The sequence below is a fragment of the Epinephelus fuscoguttatus genome, linkage group LG13 (genome assembly GCF_011397635.1).
Source record: "Epinephelus fuscoguttatus linkage group LG13, E.fuscoguttatus.final_Chr_v1".
NCBI classification, from domain to species: domain Eukaryota; kingdom Metazoa; phylum Chordata; class Actinopteri; order Perciformes; family Serranidae; genus Epinephelus; species Epinephelus fuscoguttatus.
The window spans coordinates 37,844,902-37,863,376 of NC_064764.1; the positions used below are offsets into that span (position 1 = coordinate 37,844,902).

Here is an 18,475-nt window from a genome sequence, read left to right on the forward strand (position 1 = left end):
TATGGAGTGAATCTACAAAGGAAGAGTACAAACAGAAAACCCAGCAAACGAAATCTGAGAGATCCCACTAGAGATCAAACTAAAACCAGTTTGTTTAACACACCTGTCCTGTTATGTTCTGACTGTAAAGATCCCTCACTGACAAACACATAAAGATGAACTGCATTGCCAGGACAGACGGGCCGACTGTTAGCATCAGGTCTTTAGATCTTCCTTTATGTTAAAAAAATGAAAATAAGGTATGGTGGCGGCTCAGGAAGCGGCCTGTGTTGCCTGTGGGAACATCCCCCACTGATATCAGTCCAATATTCTCCCTCTGTTAGCTCTGTTTTTGGTTTCCACCGACTCCTGAGGGAAATTTCTTTTGAGCTGCTTAATGCCAAACCTCCAAACTACTCATGAAGGTTGTGCCATCGATATGCGAATATATGTGTGAAGATTAGATTGGAACCTGATGAGCAGGTTGGCACTTTAAATGATAGCCTCTGCCGTCAGTGTATGAATGTGTGAATGTGACTCTGGTGTGGAAAGTGCTTTGAGTGGTCAGAAGACTAGAGGGGCGCTGTGTAAATGCAAGTCCATCCATGCATTAATAACGTCTAGATTGTCCTTAGGTGTGAATGTGAGTGTGAATGGTTGTCTGTCACAGTAGCCCTTTTTAAACAGGAGTTGTGCAAATTTGCAGGAAAGCCCAATCAGTCTTTTTTCAGCATTGGCAGCATAAAAACAAAATCAGGGAGTGCAGCAAAATGCCGCCTACCTACTTTTGTTTATACAGATGGCCCGTTCTTCACCGTCCCCATCATCTGACGGTTAATGGCCTCTTTGTTTGCGAGGACAAGGAGGGCGCGCAATTCCTTGTCTCCCCAGTTGCTCATCTTTACAGTGTCTGTCAGGTTTGTGTTTCCCTCTTGCTACTAGCTGCTCGCTAATTCCTGCTATCAGCTGTTTCCTGTTTATCCACCGCCAGTGGCTCGCACGTGCAGCGTCATCAACAGCTCCTCCCACAAGTCATCAACAGCTCCTCCCGTTGCAGAAGACCGCCTCGGTCTGTTTAAACTAAAAGGGTTCCGCCAATATGTCTACCCTACGAGGCGGAAAATTGGGCACCTTGGATCCACTCGCCAACACAGCACGACTTGTGTGTCAGCCCTGTGATAGTCTGGTGACCTGTCCAGGGTGAACCCTGCCTCTCACTCAACGTCAGCTGGGATAGGCTCCAGCCCCTCCACAACCCCTAACAGGATAAGCAGTTATGGAACATTACGGAATGAATATTCTGTATGAATATGATATCCATCGAATATACAGTATGAAGAATACACCATTATACACTTTAAATGTGCTAAAATAATAATACTAAAATAGTATAAAAAATATCGACATAGAACGTGTGCACATTTGTTGAAGTTTGGTTTTTAGTAATGCAGTGAGGTGGAGTGGGAGAAGAGCAAACCTGATGGAGTTTAGCTGGGACAGAACTACACAGCTGAAAGGTTTGTTAGACAGAACCGAGGTGAACTTCCTGTATCCGTCCTTGTCAGTTAAAATTTTGTGTCACATTTGGATGGAAACTTGTCCGTAGAGGCACAGGGAGACTCACGGAGGTTCAGCTGACTTAAGGAGTGAGTAAAAAGCAGAGAGAACAGGACTTACAGATTCAGCAAAAGAGAGAAAGGCATGCAATGAATGCGAGAGAGAACGAGAGACGCTTAAGACAGAGAGAGAGAGCCAATACGATACGAGGGAGAGAGACCCTGGGTACAGAGACGGAGAGGGAGCACAGCGAGAGAGCTGCGGAGAGGAGCAGCGTGAGGAGAGTGAGAGCAGAAAATCATTCAGCTCCTGATTATCACTGAGGACGACTCAACAACTTACACACTCACGTTGGAAACCTGAAATCCACATGGAGCCTCCTCTGTGAGCTGCTGGTCCACACGCGGAACATTTCCCTTCTTCTTCTTCTGTTTTCTTTCAGGAAAGAGGTGTGGAAATATCCCAAAACCTGAAGATTTATGGAGCTGAAGGAATACTGAGCCAGGATCTGTGGAGTGACTGACATTTTCCACTGAGCGCTTGTGCGAGCAGGAGGAGGAAAAATTAAAGGAATATTTAAGATCTCTGGGGGGCTGACATTGTTTGTGGGAAAAGAGGAATATTTTTGCTGTGAGTCAGGACTTTCTTATCGCCAAACTGAGTGTGTCAGTGTGTGTGAGGAGAGAGGAGAGGAGAAAGTTAGTGAGGTGTCTTTGGGTAACACACACACACACACACACACACGTCAAATATCATCATGTTCATCATCAATCTCTGTCAGCTGCCGACGCACTCTCACAGGTGCAGGGATGAGTTGAGACAAGGCGGCAAGGACACTCGAGGATTTCCACACACATTCATGAACACGCACACACAGTGATACATCTGTGCAGGTATGTAGTGCAGAGTAAACCCAGCCTTACGCTCAGTACGTCTTAAAATCTGCAGCAAAACTGATAAAAGTTTTAAAATGCAAAGATTAGTGCTGCCGAAAATCAAAGCCTAAAGGTCAGACTTCATCTTGTTTGAAAAGAAACAGACACTTTGAGGAGATGAAATTCAGATTCGTAACATCCAAGACTTCAGATGGGCGTGATGTTTTTATCATGAGTGTAGCTTTGGCGAGGCCAGACTTCAAGGATGAGAAACCTGCAACAGTGTCCCCCATCGCTGCGGCTTCAAATGGATTCTATAATCAGAAGATGAGAAGAGAAGGAGACTGAAAACATGTGAGTCAAAATCACTCCAACTCCAACATTTGGTTTTGGGAATATTCTGAGCCGAGCTCAACTGGAACACTTCTTTCTGTTTGTTTTTGCAGGACTGTGGGACGGGGCTGCACAGTCACGATATTAACCAGGCGATTTAATTTTTATCCATTCAGCATTGTCCTTTGAAAATGAACAGCTGCTCTTTCTGTTGTGCTGAATTCAGCAGTCTGCTATTTTTGTTTCCCCGTGTGGAGACGATCCATTGATCCTCTGACGGAGAGTTCCCTCTGAGATGATGGAGCAAATAACTGACAGCACATATTGAAACACACAGTTCATTACTCGGGTGATAAATGGTGTTATATTTACGGCTTTCACCTGGGGAGAGGAAACGGAGCGCAAGTAAATGATGACAAGACTTTCCTCTTTCTTTCTCCCCTCTGACCCAATTTCCAGGCGGCGGTCCTGAGGCGTTTCTGTCTCCGGCTGTGACGGTGTCACCGAGCCGACACCATGAACCTGCGTGGTGGGAACGTGTCAGAGTTGATCTCTAACACAGTCAGAGCCATTACCACTCTGGAGTCCAACACCTGGTCTCCACGTGGACTCGAGGAAAACACCCTGCGACTCAACAACGTGACAAACTCGGGGTGTCAGGGAAGTGACATGGTTCGTAATGGCGTTGACGCGCAGTTAGGGAATGGGTCATATCGTAACGTTGGAGTTTACAGCGAGGATGGTGGCAGGATTTACGGGTCTCAGTGTCCTCAACAAGAAATGGCGGTGGAGAAGAACTGGGCGGCGCTGCTGATCTTAATCGTCATCGCCGTCACGGTCATGGGCAACATCCTGGTGATCCTGGCGGTCTCTCTGGAGAAGAAGCTGCAGAATGCCACTAACTATTTCTTGATGTCCTTGGCAGTCGCTGACATGCTCCTGGGCATCCTGGTCATGCCGGTCTCCATGGTGACCATTCTCTACGGTAAGCTCTGAGTGACACTGATATTGGGCTTTATTAAGTTGACATTTGGTGTGCTGCTGACTCGAGTTCACACAGCTCCCCCCTCCCCAAGTGTTTGAATTGTTATCTGACTGCACAAACTGCACCTGCCTGCATGTTTCAGGCTTCACTCTCTCTGCAGGAGCAAGTGGGACAAATTGAATGGTAATGACAGCAGGAAGAAAATAAATTAAATCTGACATTCCCTCTCTCTGCTCCCTGTGTGTCTCTCACGTCTGCCGTTCAGATCAGGTGTCTGAGTTGTGGCGACGTGACCTCGGTTGTATCAGAGCTCATGCCTCATGACTCTGTGGGCAGATGGAGAGCAGCAGTGATGGAGGTGTTCGGCGTTGTTGTTGACTGTGATGTGTTTATTCAGAGTGATGCTTCAGTGCACAAAGACGGTGGCAAAACCAGTGCACGTACAGAGATGAGTGAAGGGGCCACAGGACTGTGTGGATGCAGTAAAAGTTTCATGCAAAAAATATCTATGAGGAAAAATGAAATGAAAGAAGCATGAAGGCAGGGAAAGATCTCCAAATCAACCTGTTTGAAGCGTGCACCCTATCACCTCCTAGTTTCCTTTACATACAGTGCACAGAGCAGACTCACAGAGACCAACCAGTCCTCCTCTGCTGGAGTAACACTCAGTGTGTCCGTTTGTGCTGATTGGATTTGATTATGCACCGTGTGAGCACATCCATCCATTTTCCTCCGCTTATCCGTGGCCCATTCGAGAGGCAGCAGGCCGAGCAAAGCACCCCAGACGTCCCTCTCCTCAGCAACACTTTCCAGCACCTCCTGGGGGACCCCAAGGCGTTCCCAGGCCAGATGAGATACGTAGTCCCTCCAGCGTGTTCTGGGTCTGCCCCGGGGCCTCCTTCCCCTGTGTTTATTATGCTCCTATGTGAGCACAATAATGAAGTCTGGCAAAATGATTTAAACTCTGGGGTTTGGTTCAGCTGTCACCCTCTAACAGCAGGTGCTCATATATGACGAAAGCTATAGGTGGACCTTGTGTTATGAATATTTGTCACTAATATTTGCTTCTCTCAAGGTCAATGAAGAATAACACTCAAGTCTAGAGTTTAGATTTTGCCATCAGAGTCCTGGACAAGACAGTTAAAGCAGTTATAAGAAGCTTTGACTTTTTGTTGACTGTGGTGCCTCCCCACACCCCAACGGACGAAAGCAGTGGTGTTTCCCATTTAGCTGACCCAAATAGTCTACTGCCGTACACTTCAATCTAAGGCGCCTGATTCGACTGCCAATCTCACAGCTGAATTGTCGCAGTTGCAGGAAGATGTGGTTATGCAACAAAGGCTCATTCCACTTGGGCTAAATAGGGGTGCTTGCTGTCTGATGTTACATAGAATTGCTTGGTTTCTCCCAATAATTCATGATATGTCACCTATGTTGGTATAAATGTATTAGGCATCTGAGCACTCACATTAGAAATGGCTGCTTGCAGAGTTCAAAGTATTTTTTGTACTTATAAACGTCTGTCAAAATAAACAGGAGGAGGCGTGTAGAAACAGTTGTGTGCTGCTTAAGTCTCTCTTTTGTTTTCTCATTCTAAGACAGGATTGAAAGTTCTTTCTACAGCCATGTAAAGCGAGCAGAACCCGAACTAAGTGATGTGTCTGTCAGTGTCTCAACCTCTTCTGTCCCCATTCAGTACTGTGGACAGCACCACTGCCACACACACACACACACACACACACACGCTCCTGCAACACACAACAAGCAGGGCTCGGACAAATTGTTTCAGCTTTTTTGTCTGGTGTGGAAAACAATTGGAAACTAATGTCTTAGATGATGATATAGACCAATGAACCAAAAAAAACATGATTTGACATTCAGTCAAAGAAGAACTGATGAATCAGACTCAAATAAGTAAATTCCGGAGTCCAATTCAGACCAATGATTTTGCAAGATGAAACTGTTTTAGAACTGGCCTGTCTGAGCTCGACTCAAGTCGGCTGATGGTTCTCTAGTGAATGGTGGAGCTGCATGGTGCTGAGCTGTGAGCACACGTCCCTCTAGAGGACGTGGGGCCTTCATGCCTCCCTCATGGAGTCTCCTGGTGTCTCCTCCACGCTCTTGAGACTGTGCTGGGAGACACAGCAAACCTTCATGTATGGATGTGCCACCCTGGAGGACCTGGACTACCTGTGCAACCTGATTGGGCTGCAGGTACGGCCTCATGCTACCAGTAGTGACGAGGACACTAGCAGAAGACCAAACTAGAGAAGAATCAGTCAGGAAGGATGAGGAGAGAGCAGCTGTCTGTGGACACCACATGTAAAACCATTCCCTTTTTGGGTGTTGTCTTGCTTTTGCCTCTCCATTGCACCTGTTGTCACTTTGATTTGCACCAAAGCAGCTGAAACTGATTCACAATCACTTGTGCTTCATAAATGGACACATTGATATCCCTGACGTTTAACTGACTTGGTGTTTTACTGTTCCTTTAATTTTTAAGCAGTGTATATAAACAGTTAATCTTCTCACTGATGGTCTTGTTTGCTTATGTGGGTCATACAGAGGCATCAGTATTAAACTGAGACTGTTTCATAACCATTAAAAACTCCTAGTAGCTGCTTTAATAATGCAGGACCCCCCTCTCAGCAACCAGATGTTTGCTTTGTTGCCTCAGGGCAGTCGTCCATATGGGTGTTAACATTTTCTGCACTCTGTCTTTGCATAAGAAATACAAAGCACAATATATATATATAACCTTTATTTAATCTCACTGAGATGAGATGATGACCTCTCCTGAGAAACAGACTGAGTGCAGCAGAGAGAAGGACACAGGCACATAACAAAGCAGAGACAGCACCACAGACAGTCACAGATGTCACTAAATCTATTATAAGATGAAAGTTTAAAATTGGCCGGCAGGATGAAGTTTTAAAATCCTCTATAATTTATTTGATTTATGAGGAACAAAGTCCAGTATTTACCTGAGGGTTAAACTGCACTTTTTAAATTGGAGGAGTGATAAACTGAGGCAGCTTTTACCTTTAGACCTTAGAATAATAAACTGGTGTCTGTTGTTGCCAGAGAGGACAAGTTAGTCTGGCTCACAGGATACAGACTGTGGGCATCAGCCTGTCATCGGCAACATATTTCAGAGACTGACGTTGCTACGTGAAACTACTCTCACAAAACACTACAGTATCTGTGGCATTTTCTTCTGCCAGAATTCAAGCATGTAAATGTCAGGGCTCGCTGCCACACATGCAAATTTCCCACCAAAACAAGCTCCCTCCTGAATCTGTTTTGAAGAGCACTGTTGCTGCTTTCGCCGCATCCTCCACCTCTTGATACTGCGCAGACTCTGGCTCCTAATGATGTCACCAGCGCAAGATGGCACCAGCTGCATCTGGGATATTTTGGCTTCATTTCTGTACAGTGGGAGGAAGTTTACATACAGAGTGTGCATTCAGCAGCTTTATAAGTCCTCCATCCAACCACTTATCTGGCGCCGGGTCACAGGGGCAGCAGGCTGAGCAAGGTACTCCCAATGTCCCTCTCCCCAGCGACGCTTTCCAGCTCCTCCTGGAGGATCCCAAGGCATTCCCAGGCCAGATGAGATATATAATCCCTTCAGCATGTTCTGGGTCTGCCCCGCGGCCTCCTACCAGTTGGATGTACCCGGTGTTGAACCACCTCAATTGACCTGTCGTCATTTTTTTAAGCCAATGAGATTCGCTTCAGAGTTTTGGTTCTCTCACTCTCACAGACAGACACACATGAAGAAAGACTGACAATCAAGATACGTCACACACACTCCTCCACCAGGTCAGAGCACTTTCTTCAAAGAGATTGCAGGTGAGACGTGTTTCTCATCTGCAAGGCTCCAGACCTTTTCTGTTTAGTCTCATTTTTTGACTATGGAGCACAACTGCAACTATATGAAGTGAAGGACTGTTAGTTTGTTTCCAGAAGTTTAACAATAGTGTGAGCAGGTGAAGTATGTTTTTGTATCTGCAGAGCTCCAGACAGTGACTATGCAGTCACATTTTGTGACCATGGAGCACCAGTGCAACTTACAAATATTTTTAATATATGAATTGGAGTTCTGTTAGTTTGTTTCCAGCTCACAGTGAGTAAGTCATCACCTTTTAAAGCACAGCAACAACACTTTAACTTAATAAGTTTAACAATAGCGTGAGCAGATGAAGCATGTTTTTGTATCTGCAAGGCTCCAGAGTCGTATTTTGGAACCATGGAGCACCACTATTAATATATGAACTTGAGGGCTGTGAGGGTGTTTCCAGCTTACAGTAAATCAGTCTTCACGTTTTAGGATGCAGTGGCAACAGTTAATCTTTGTGTTAACTGCTAAAATCCATTACAGCACAGCAACACTTCTTGCCTATGATGAGCTTTATTCAACTTTATTGTAATTGTAGAACATTTATAATTTTGAATTTCAGTAGTACAGTACTTTGGAGGAGATTTCAAAATATCACTATATATTTGTGTATTGTGATACCTAAAAATATGGCAGTATTATTTTTAAGCCATATCGCCCAGCCCTACTCTACAACCATTCTCACAGAGTGCAAATAGACATTCCAACTTTTTATCAAATTGCATCTCTGCAGCAAATTCGGTGGCAATCCAGGAAACAGTTGGCAAGATATTTCACTGTGAACCCTGCATATCAGCGCTGGAGGAAAAATCAGGAGGATTCATGAATGTCATCCAATAGCTGTTGAGATATTTCAGTCTGGGCCAAAGTGACGGAATGAACTTGCCATCCCTTAAACCATGCCGTGGCTAATAAATCTTTAAAATGTGAATTTACAGTTGGGAACAATAACTTCAGAACCTGCAGCTCTTCTCTGTATCTGAAAACTCTCCTGGCTGTTCAGGTGTCTGCTGACTAATGCTTCTTGCGGTCAGCTTCAGGAAGCTGAATGTTTCCTCTGCTCGCCCTCATTGTCTCTGTTTGTCTGTCTGTCTCACATACACACACACACACACACACACACACACACACACACACACACCTTCCTCCGTCCTTTACTGTCGCCCATGCCCATCGGATCCCCGCTCCTCTGCCTCCCTGAGCTTCCTCTCTGTGTCTCTGGAAATGTCACGAGCCGCTGCTCACATAAGGAGCTTTAAGCCCTAAGTAGCAAATTCATTTGCATGAGAACGAGCGGCGGCAAATTAGTCAGAAGGAAGAGCACTTCCAAAAGAACGACCTCCAGTGCTTATTACTCGCCTTCCCCGCTCTTTAATGAGAAGACAAAAGAAGTCATTAGCCACGCCGACGCCAAACACAAACACACACACACACACACACACACACACACACACACACACACACACACACACACACACACACACACACACACACACACGCTGCAGTTATTCTCTCGTTTTGCTTCACGGCCACAGCATTTCACATTCATTTACTGACTGAGGGAGCAAACACTGCATTGTGTCAGGGTGAGAGGTCACGACGATAATATCACAGTGAGATGGCGGCCACCAGAGAGGTTATTATTGGTGTCAAAAAGAAGATTATAGGGGGAAACCAGAGATGGGACTGTGAGTGGATATTAATGAGGTCATAGATTGGTTTGTGGTTGATGTCATGGCTGTGGAAATTAGATTATTAATGAGGTCATGGGTGCTCATGCATGAAATAAAATGTGATGTCACAGGTGATCATTTCAGGAATGACATAATATATTAGACAAACTGAAATGATACGTGACAATATAATATGAATAAGATAAATTAAGTAAAAGCAGCTGCAAATTCAGTCGATGCATCATTAAAGGCTCAGCGCCCACTAGCAGCAGGAACTGGAAAATTACTGTTTAGGCATCTGTTTCACTGGCATCCTCCAGACAACCTCTGGCACACTTTCTGCAATCTGAAACATTGGAACATGACATTGCAGCTCTCTGTCCATACTTGAAAATGTGATTTTATGATTGACAAATTTTTTTACTAAATAAAACAGTGATAATTTGGCTAAGAAGTGCCGTCCAGTGCTGTTGCATGTTTGCGTCATATCATAAAAACCATGATTACAAAGGCCGAAAGAATGAAGCCAACTATGACTCCCAAGGTGTCTCTCTCTACCATACTATATAGCATGCCAGAAAAAGATTTAGTACGTGCCAATACATAGTATGTCAAATGCAGTATGCCAAAAATGCTGGGATGTTCTACTAAATCCGGTCGTATTTTGCAGTATAGAAAGCCAGCATGCTTTTCAGGCTATTCCCACCCACAATCCTCTGCACAGTGGAAGACTCATCACATCAACTGAGCTGCAAACAGATGACAGCTTGACAGCTGAATGACAGCTGTCAGAAGTCACAATGATGGCTGACAGCAAATTCAAGTAAGTGATGACCAGTCAAATAGTAATAACAGGAATATTAATTGTTTAAATGAACAAAATATCATGAAGTTGACCACCAACAACAGGACATGAATGAGTATAATGTTACTTTAGGCAGGACAAGATCACATCCCAGCTACACTGAACAACTGATGATCAGCTGATTGATGGATCACATGATTCCTTTCTATGCAAATCTCATTCAGGGCGCCCCATTTAAACTGCTCTGGCCTGCCTACTGTTGCTGCTTCCTCTGCAAACCACTCTGCAACCTGCCTCCACCCCAGCTCCTCCTTTTCTTGCTGTGTCTGACTTATCAATGTCATTTCTGTTTGTCATTGATGCTGCTCTGTTCTGTTCCCGGGGGGTCTCTGCTGCTGCTCTCCCTGCCTTAGGCTCTTAATGTAGGTGCATGGAAGGGCAGGGAGGTTTGCTCTCTTTGCCTCAGGCTTTCCTCATTTGCACGAGGAAGGGCAGAGAAGTGTGCTCTCTGTCTTATGATTTCCATGTAGGTGCATGGAAGGGCAGGGAGGTTTGCTCTCTTTGCCTCAGGCTTTCCTCATTTGCACAAGGAAGGGCAGAGAAGTGTGCTCTCTCTGTCTTATGCTTTCCACGAAGATGCGTGGATGAGCTGACTACGTCACTTTAGAAACATTGATACGATACATATGAAATGTGCAAATGTTACGTGCTTGTGGTTTGACAACTTTTTCTTTCAGCAACTGGACTGGTAAAGGCACAAGACGATAATGTTTCTGCATGTAGTGCATGTGTGAACAGTTAAAAGTCACTAGCAGTGCCTTTTGTCATGAACTGTTTAAAAATGGCTTTAGAAACTCTCCTGAATGTCTTCATGGCCCTGTGGGTGTCACTCATTTAAGCTTTAGATTTTAGAATAAGTTTTCTGAGCAGCATAATATTTAGCTTCTGCCCACCTAAGTGGCACACACACTCTGTAATTGCATGTTTCTTGGGAGTCAAAGTTAACTTCTCCCCAGGCGTGTACCTTTGACTTTTATGTGTTGAAGAACCAGATATTTTCTAACCAGCTGTAAACCAATCAAAAATGTCCATGGAGGAATTAAATGAGATGAATTTATTTCCTCTAAAGTTCAACACACAACAGGGATGTACGCTGCATGTTAAAACCGCTGTCTGGATTCTAAAAACATTCATGTACATCAACTCTCCAGGAAAATATTGATTTGATCAAATTTGTTCCCTCGATCAGCAACTGCCAGCTCCACCACTGTGACTACTAATGCCAATGATGCATTCAGTGTGTGCTTCATTTTACATTTAGACAGAGAATTATCTCATGTTGACAGCAACTATCTGCTAAAGCTGCATTTCCACCCCACGTACAACCAGTCCATAAGAGCTCACTGAAAATAAAATGCAAAATTACTTCCTTTACGAGGTTCACCTCAGAACATTTTCACATGGAAATGACAAATGCTAAAATTCAGTATGTTTTATTGAACGATAACAGTTCAGTCTTTTAAATACTTACTTAGAGCACTGCACTTTAAATCCTGCTCCCCATAGTGTCATAGAAACAACATGAGGCATGTCCAGCCCGGTGGACTTATAAAGAGAATAGCTACTGAGTGAAACAGAGGATAAGTGCCTTGCCAGCTGGAAGACACTGTGGTTTGCGTCCGCCAACAGGAGCAGTGGAAATTGACACTGAGCCCTTTGGAAACTGTAGTTACCTGTAATCACATTTTTCACAAGTGTCCAAGGACAAAATGTTCTGTTTAGAGGTGGAAATTTTGGTTCAGTGTTTTGGTCGAAGCTGAAATATCTCAACAACCATCTGATGGATTGGCCATAAAATGGATGGATGGACACTCATTCATGTCCATTGAAATATGTCAAGATCTATTTTATAGATTGGGACATTTACAATTTTTTGACGTTATATCCTAATAACGTGTGACTTTTCTTAGCGCCCTGAACATGTCAAACTTGAAATGCATCCAACAGGGATAATGATGGTTCCCAGATGATGACTCTAACTGACCTCTAGTGACACCATGAGGTAGACTTTTTAGTTATTTAGTGAAATATATTAAAGTGATAGTTCAGGTTTTTGGACATGACGTTGTGTGAAACACACACAACCATCTGTAGCTCTGATGAGACGGTGTCACTACTGTCAACAAGCCTCCTGCTCTGAGAAATCGCCCGTAGCTTACCGGAGAAAAAGTAGTTCTGAAGATGTACGGGGGACACGTAACCAAAAGGTTTTAAGCTACAAAAAAGTATGCATGTGTTTTGTTAGACTACTTCAGTTGTTTTAAAATATCCGCGCATTACGTCAGACCTTGCTATCAACTGGAACTATTTTCTGGCCAGTATCACTCCGCCGTGCAGGCCCACAAGACAGCATGGCAACAGAAATCAATTAGACAGTTCATCACCACGCCGTGCAGGTGCACAGGATAGGATAGAAAACTTCATCGGCTGTTTCCAACAGAGAACCAGTAGGCTATTATTAGTGAGGAAAAAGATGTACTAGCCCTATATATACCTACTACTACAGCACAAACACCGGCTCAGGCTCATGACACACCCTCGTCAGCTGCTGTAGGTAAACAGAGGAATACCAAAATGGTGCAAACTTGTGATTTCCCCAGCTGTGGGAATAAAAACATCGCCGGCTCCCATCGGTTTCCTGTTACAGATGTAACCTGTAGGCAACTTTGGCTTGTGTCAATTGGGATGAACCTCGCTACTGCCGCCCCACTATTTGGTCATAAACCAAAGACAGTCCCATCAGCATCAGCAGCATATCTTAACATGCTAATCTTCTGAACCAACATGGTTCCAGAGTCTCTATTGGGCTGGTTGGAGTGGCAGTGAACGGATCCAACAAACCGTGGACTTTCACCCAGGAGCCCGGTGTTTGCTTCCTGTATGAATGTAGAGCTAAACAATTATTTTCTAAACCTAACAACGTGCTTTTGTTGACGTCCTGGCATTGGTTGCTGCATCCTGGAACAACAACAGCAGGCACAAGAGGATACCTAGTGTGTAATATGTAGAGGTGAAAGTCTGCTGACAAAGTGTTGGAATGGCCCTTTATTCTTGTTTCTTACCAGCGTCTAATTAAAAACTATTCATAATTTAAAAGATTCCTCGTGTCAAACAGCGGCCCCAGAAACCTTCTATCCTCCCAAAATGTGTCATCTCTGTATAAATCTCACTCTGGGACACATTATGAGGGTTTGTGTTGTTGTCGTCTTTGGGATTACTCTGTTATTTAACCCAGTGAGGGAGTCCAGTCACATCTGATACGACGGGGCTTATTGAGCATGTCAAATACTAATCAGCTTTGCAGCCAAATGCTGATACACTTTGGCTGATGTGTTTGTTTTGTCTGGCCACTTTGGCAGGTTTCCCAGCGATGATTTAGAGATCCAGTTCTAAAACAAGCATTTGGAGTGTCCTGGGAAATTAGGGATTAGCCCGAGCACTGTGGCTGTGTGTACACTATGGACAAAGAGCTGGAATCCTGTCTGTTGTATATGAACATACAGAAGGCGAAGAGCGTTCCTGCTGTGTGGTTCTGGTTTGTTTCTCCCCGTCGTCGCCTTGTTTTTGTCGTGCGTTCCCTGGGGACGGGCTGTCAAAATAAACTCAACAGACTGATGCGCTTTCTCACCGTACACAATCCTCCTGACACTCCGCTCACTGGTGTAAAGAGCTTGAATAACTTAGGGTTTCACTTGACTACAACTTGCACCCATGATAGCTGGAGAAGTAAAGCTGAGGGCTTCTGTTTTTAAATATCTGCCATCTCAAACAGAGGAAAGGATTGTGATTGGCTCCTTTTAAAAGATGCTTCCTGCATATTTTGAAAAGAAATTGGACAAATCTATCTTTTCCCAGAGAGATCGACTGCAATTTGAAATCCAATTGTTCATTTCAGTTTGTCAGACTGAGACTCAGGTCAGCTGCAGCAGCAGCAGCAGTTCGTCACATTTGTTAACATTTGTCAGCGGCTGAGCTGCTTTGGAGGCAGAAATAATCTCACTCAGTCGAGTTTAATTTGCTGCAGTGTGAAAAGTCTAGAACTGGCAGAAGCCTTCAGAGAGAAACTTTAGCTAATTGGCAAACTTGAATTGTAAACAGGGAACTCACAAATAGACATGGCGCTGGATTTGTTCCTTATTCATTGTGTTGAAGGTCAGCTCAAATATAACTCCTCCGAAACCTTAATGTGTTGGTTTAAAATCACTTTTATTCCATTTTGCTCTGTACTGACTGATTCATGATAAACACTGTCACCAACAGCAACCTGTGCACTGCAAATTCAAAGATTTAGAAAGATTTTACACCCCTACAACAGAGGGAGAGAAGAAGACTTGGAGGACTCGGTATGTTAAAAGACTTTGTATTTTAAAGTGTGGTCTGTGAAAAGTTTGAGGGCCAATGGCAGCCCTCAGAATCATTGTGTGCAGCCCCTGAACATGACATGAAATGTGTGCATAATTTTTTAATCCATTTCAGTACTTTCACTTTGAACAGCTCACATTTAAAACCCTTCTCCCCTATTGTGTCAGACTGCAGAACTCTAACAATCGTCTGTCAGGTTACACCGTCTCTTAACAGCAAGCGAGCATCAGACTATCAAGCTGCATTGCATCACATCTGACGCTCTCTGTCCACACTGAATCCATTAAATATAGAACTCTGTTAGGTCATGAAAATGATCTCTTTCAGGGGTGCAATATTATGGTATGCCAATCTATCATTGTTGTAGCTTCCATACTGTATCATACCAGCAACTTCTTTGTTAATCAAGCTAGCTCTGCAGAGCATCCCACACAACAATATTTAGAGAAACTTTCAGCACCCTGGTGATCTCCCTCCAACCAACTGTCACCTTATTTAGGTTTTGTAGTGAAATGTTGTATCTTATACTCCCCATTTCAACCTTTTGAATCAGCTGTTCCTCATCTATTGCAGCATGTTAAACACAAGCAACAGGAATAAAATAGAAACAGGCAGCCAGTTAGGACAAAGCATCAAATTGATAGTCACTGACACTCGCTTGCATCACATCCATTATGGACACGGAGTTAAGAATGACAACATGTACAAAGTCACTGGTTCAGACTGATCTCATGTAGTGTTTGTACATTTTCCTATGAAAAGTCATCCACCAAAATTCATACATATCATATGTGATCACGAGCCAGTAATTTGTGTTTATTCATATATTTGTGAAGGCTGCAATCGTTTGACCAATGCACTGAAGAGAGTAAAGTATAAAGAAGGGAGGGGGCTTGTAAGGACGCAGGTTGGGGTGGTGGATGGGTCACAAAACGGATGTTAAGGATGTATCGTCATTCATGGGACGCTGATTCATAGGATATCATACGAACCACTGTATGATGTGGAATATGTATATATATGAGGATTCGTTGACTGGTTTCATGCTAACTACACCTAACGGGTGTCATAGGGATGATGATCTGTCATCTGTTGTTAGCTAAAGTTAGCAATTACAACAACCTGTTCTCACTCCACAGTCATCAAATACTAGAGCTTGAGCAGTGACTTCCGGCGTCAGACACTGACGAAAAAAGCCGTCCTTTCATGTCAGCACGATACGCAGCCAGTCACCCTTATTGTTTAACGCTGCCCAGTGGCGTCAGGGGTAAATGTGCGGAACGACATCATGAGATAAGGGGGCAGAAGTCTGAGTGGGACTTTCAACTGGCAGGCCACTGTTCCTTTTCTGTAAGACTGTAAAGCCAAGCCCTGTTCTTTTTCCTCAACCCAAACACGTTTGTGTGTTGGCTAATCCCATGCGTTAGTTGATAAAAGAAAACACGTCCATTTGCGGTGTTGTACCGACATGTGTGGGCATTTGTTTTGAAAGAGACTGTATGCAAACTGTACGTTTCCTGTGAAACCAGAAGTGTATTTTGTAAAAGGCAGTGCATGTAACAACCAACGCACCCAGGATCTCCGCATGGAAAGTCCATGACCAAACATTGATATGTTACGAGGTTGGAGTGAGACTGTGTTGACCTCAGTGGACACCTCACAACGGCACTTTTCCCGTGTAGCCCTAAATCATATGCTGGCTTCTTAAAATGACCCTCAGTCATCAAAACTTTGAGCACCCCTGCGTTTACTTAAATTATCATGACAAACCCTCCTTAAAATTATTTACATATATAAAAAAAGAAGTTTTGCAGTTTAACAAATGATATTTTGACTTTTAGATTTAATGGGTAACAGGATCATAATCTAATCTAACAAATTCTAAGTTATTAAAAATAATGAGAATGTGTCATTCAGCCGACAGTATGTGTGCACTAAAGTGCAACACACACCGCCGCCATATGCGACGCGTCACAACGCCCGCCTCCATTATATTCTATGAACAAACCCACACCGGGGCCGGCCGCCGCGCCGCTCTGCTTCAGCCCACTGCTCTATTTCCAGCGTGGCCGACACTGTGAGAAAAGCCTTTTATATACGTCTCGGCCGCCGTAGTTTCATTTGCAGCTTTCAAAGGGGTATCTGGATGCTTAACGTTATTAAGTTTTTCAAATTTTTAATAAGACGATTTTGATAAAAAAAACTCACTCACCCATCAAATCCAAGTTGTTGTTGCCTCAAAGTTTTTCCTCTTCTTCTTCCGTTGGCAACTGTTGGCAACTCGTGTAGGTACAGCCGCTTAGCGGGCTGGGGTGGGATTGTCTCTTGATTTGTCTTTAATAGATTTTGTTTAAGTACAGTGTGACATGCAGCTCACTGAATTGATGCCAGTTGCATCATTTTATGGCTTTTTGGGGGTCGAGATGCAAATGTTTTTGATGCCCGTCTAACGTCTTTCTAGTGTATTTATCTTGTCTGTTCTTTCACATAACTGAAAATATAGAGGTGTAAAAAAATAGGCCAAGTCAAATTATTCCAAGGGACATGATAAGGGCGTCCCTGGTGTAGTCTCTACCTTGTAAGGGTCTTTGGTCAAAAGAAACCCAAAACAAAACAGTTGAGAACATGTGCCTTAAAGGACAGGTTCACCATTTTTCATGTCTGTCTTAAATATTCCCTTTGTGTCACCCATATCCATATCCTCATAATAACTTCAGATCAACTTTGGTATATATTTTTGTATGGAACAAAGACTGTAGATTTTGTCCCCTGTCCTATCAGATTAAAAACATGTACGTACAGTAAAGTGACTTTACAGGAGCTGTCCGTTCAGCACCACAGAACACACCAGACATCACTGACTCTGACCACAGACATGTCACATGACTGTCCACTTTATTTTTGTAGCCCAGTATCACAAATCACACTCTAGCCTCAGGGGGCTTTCACTTGTATTTTTCAGCATCTCCAGCACTGGAGTCACGCCATGTTTCACCAGACGACAGATCTGTCTCCTCGGCAGGAGTTACAACTCTGAGGAAGCTCTGGAGACTCTGCTGTTGGCGTCGCCGCTCGATCAGTCCGTCGGTTTGTTTCTGACTGAAATATCTCAGCAACTATTGGGCGATTTGCCATGAAATGTTTTACAGTAATTTGATTCCTCTGGCAGTAATCTAGTCGTGTTGATCAAGTTATTCCTAATCCTTTAAAAAGATTAACATATTAATTATTCTTAGTCTTAATTCTTAAATCCCATTTTGCCATCAGATTGATGCTGAAGCTGAGAAATGAACAGATTTAACTTGTTCTTTAGTGACCTTCAGTTAAAGGTCTTCTCATATGTCACATCTCCAGCCTGGTTCATTAAGCAGAACACAAACACCTTGAGCAGTTGAAGTGAGCTGGACCTACTGTATCTGTGTGTGGAGCTCTTACACAGTTTGCTTTTAGCATAAAGTAAATTCTCCCAACCCCCCGTCTCTTTGCACTCAGGAGAGAGCTTTTGTGATGCAGTTGCTCAGTAATCAGTGCCTCTCGCTGTAAAGCCTCTCAGCCTTTGGTCCTTTGGTCACTAGAGGCAACAGCAGAGAAACAGAGGACCTGCAGGAACACAGTATTCCAGTCTGAGCTCGGTGGAAACCTGCCGAGTCTCCCAGTCTGCCAGCTCTGATCTCTGTCCCCGCTTCAGTCCCACCTCTGCTCTTTAGAGGCTCACACATAACTTGATTTTCTCTGTCGTCCCTGTCTCTGAGCTTCTGATGTCTGTCAGCCGGTTAATGTCTCTCCTCTTTTTTACTTTGAAGACTTTAACCCCGCCATCTATCCATCACTCCTGCCTGGTTGTTGGCTCTCCCCTCGGGCCGTATGACAGACAGAAGACAAACACTCGTGTTTCAAAGCTCTCGGGTTTTGTCTTCTTTCTGTGGACGGGCAGCTGCGCGGGAT

The 18,475-nt window shown here is 43.9% G+C and overlaps 1 protein-coding gene across 1 annotated transcript in view; it reads left to right on the plus strand.

Moving 5' to 3' along the window:
* The first annotated feature begins 2,651 nt into the window (after nucleotides 1-2,651).
* htr2aa (5-hydroxytryptamine (serotonin) receptor 2A, genome duplicate a) overlaps nucleotides 2,652-18,475 on the plus strand; it is an 82,656-nt gene continuing 66,832 nt past the window's right edge. Inside the window, exons 1-2 of the mRNA XM_049594683.1 lie at nucleotides 2,652-2,765; nucleotides 3,204-3,729. Of these exons, the coding sequence (XP_049450640.1) occupies nucleotides 3,261-3,729 (469 nt within the window). The 5' untranslated portion in view covers nucleotides 2,652-2,765; nucleotides 3,204-3,260. The remainder of the gene's footprint in view (nucleotides 2,766-3,203; nucleotides 3,730-18,475) is intronic.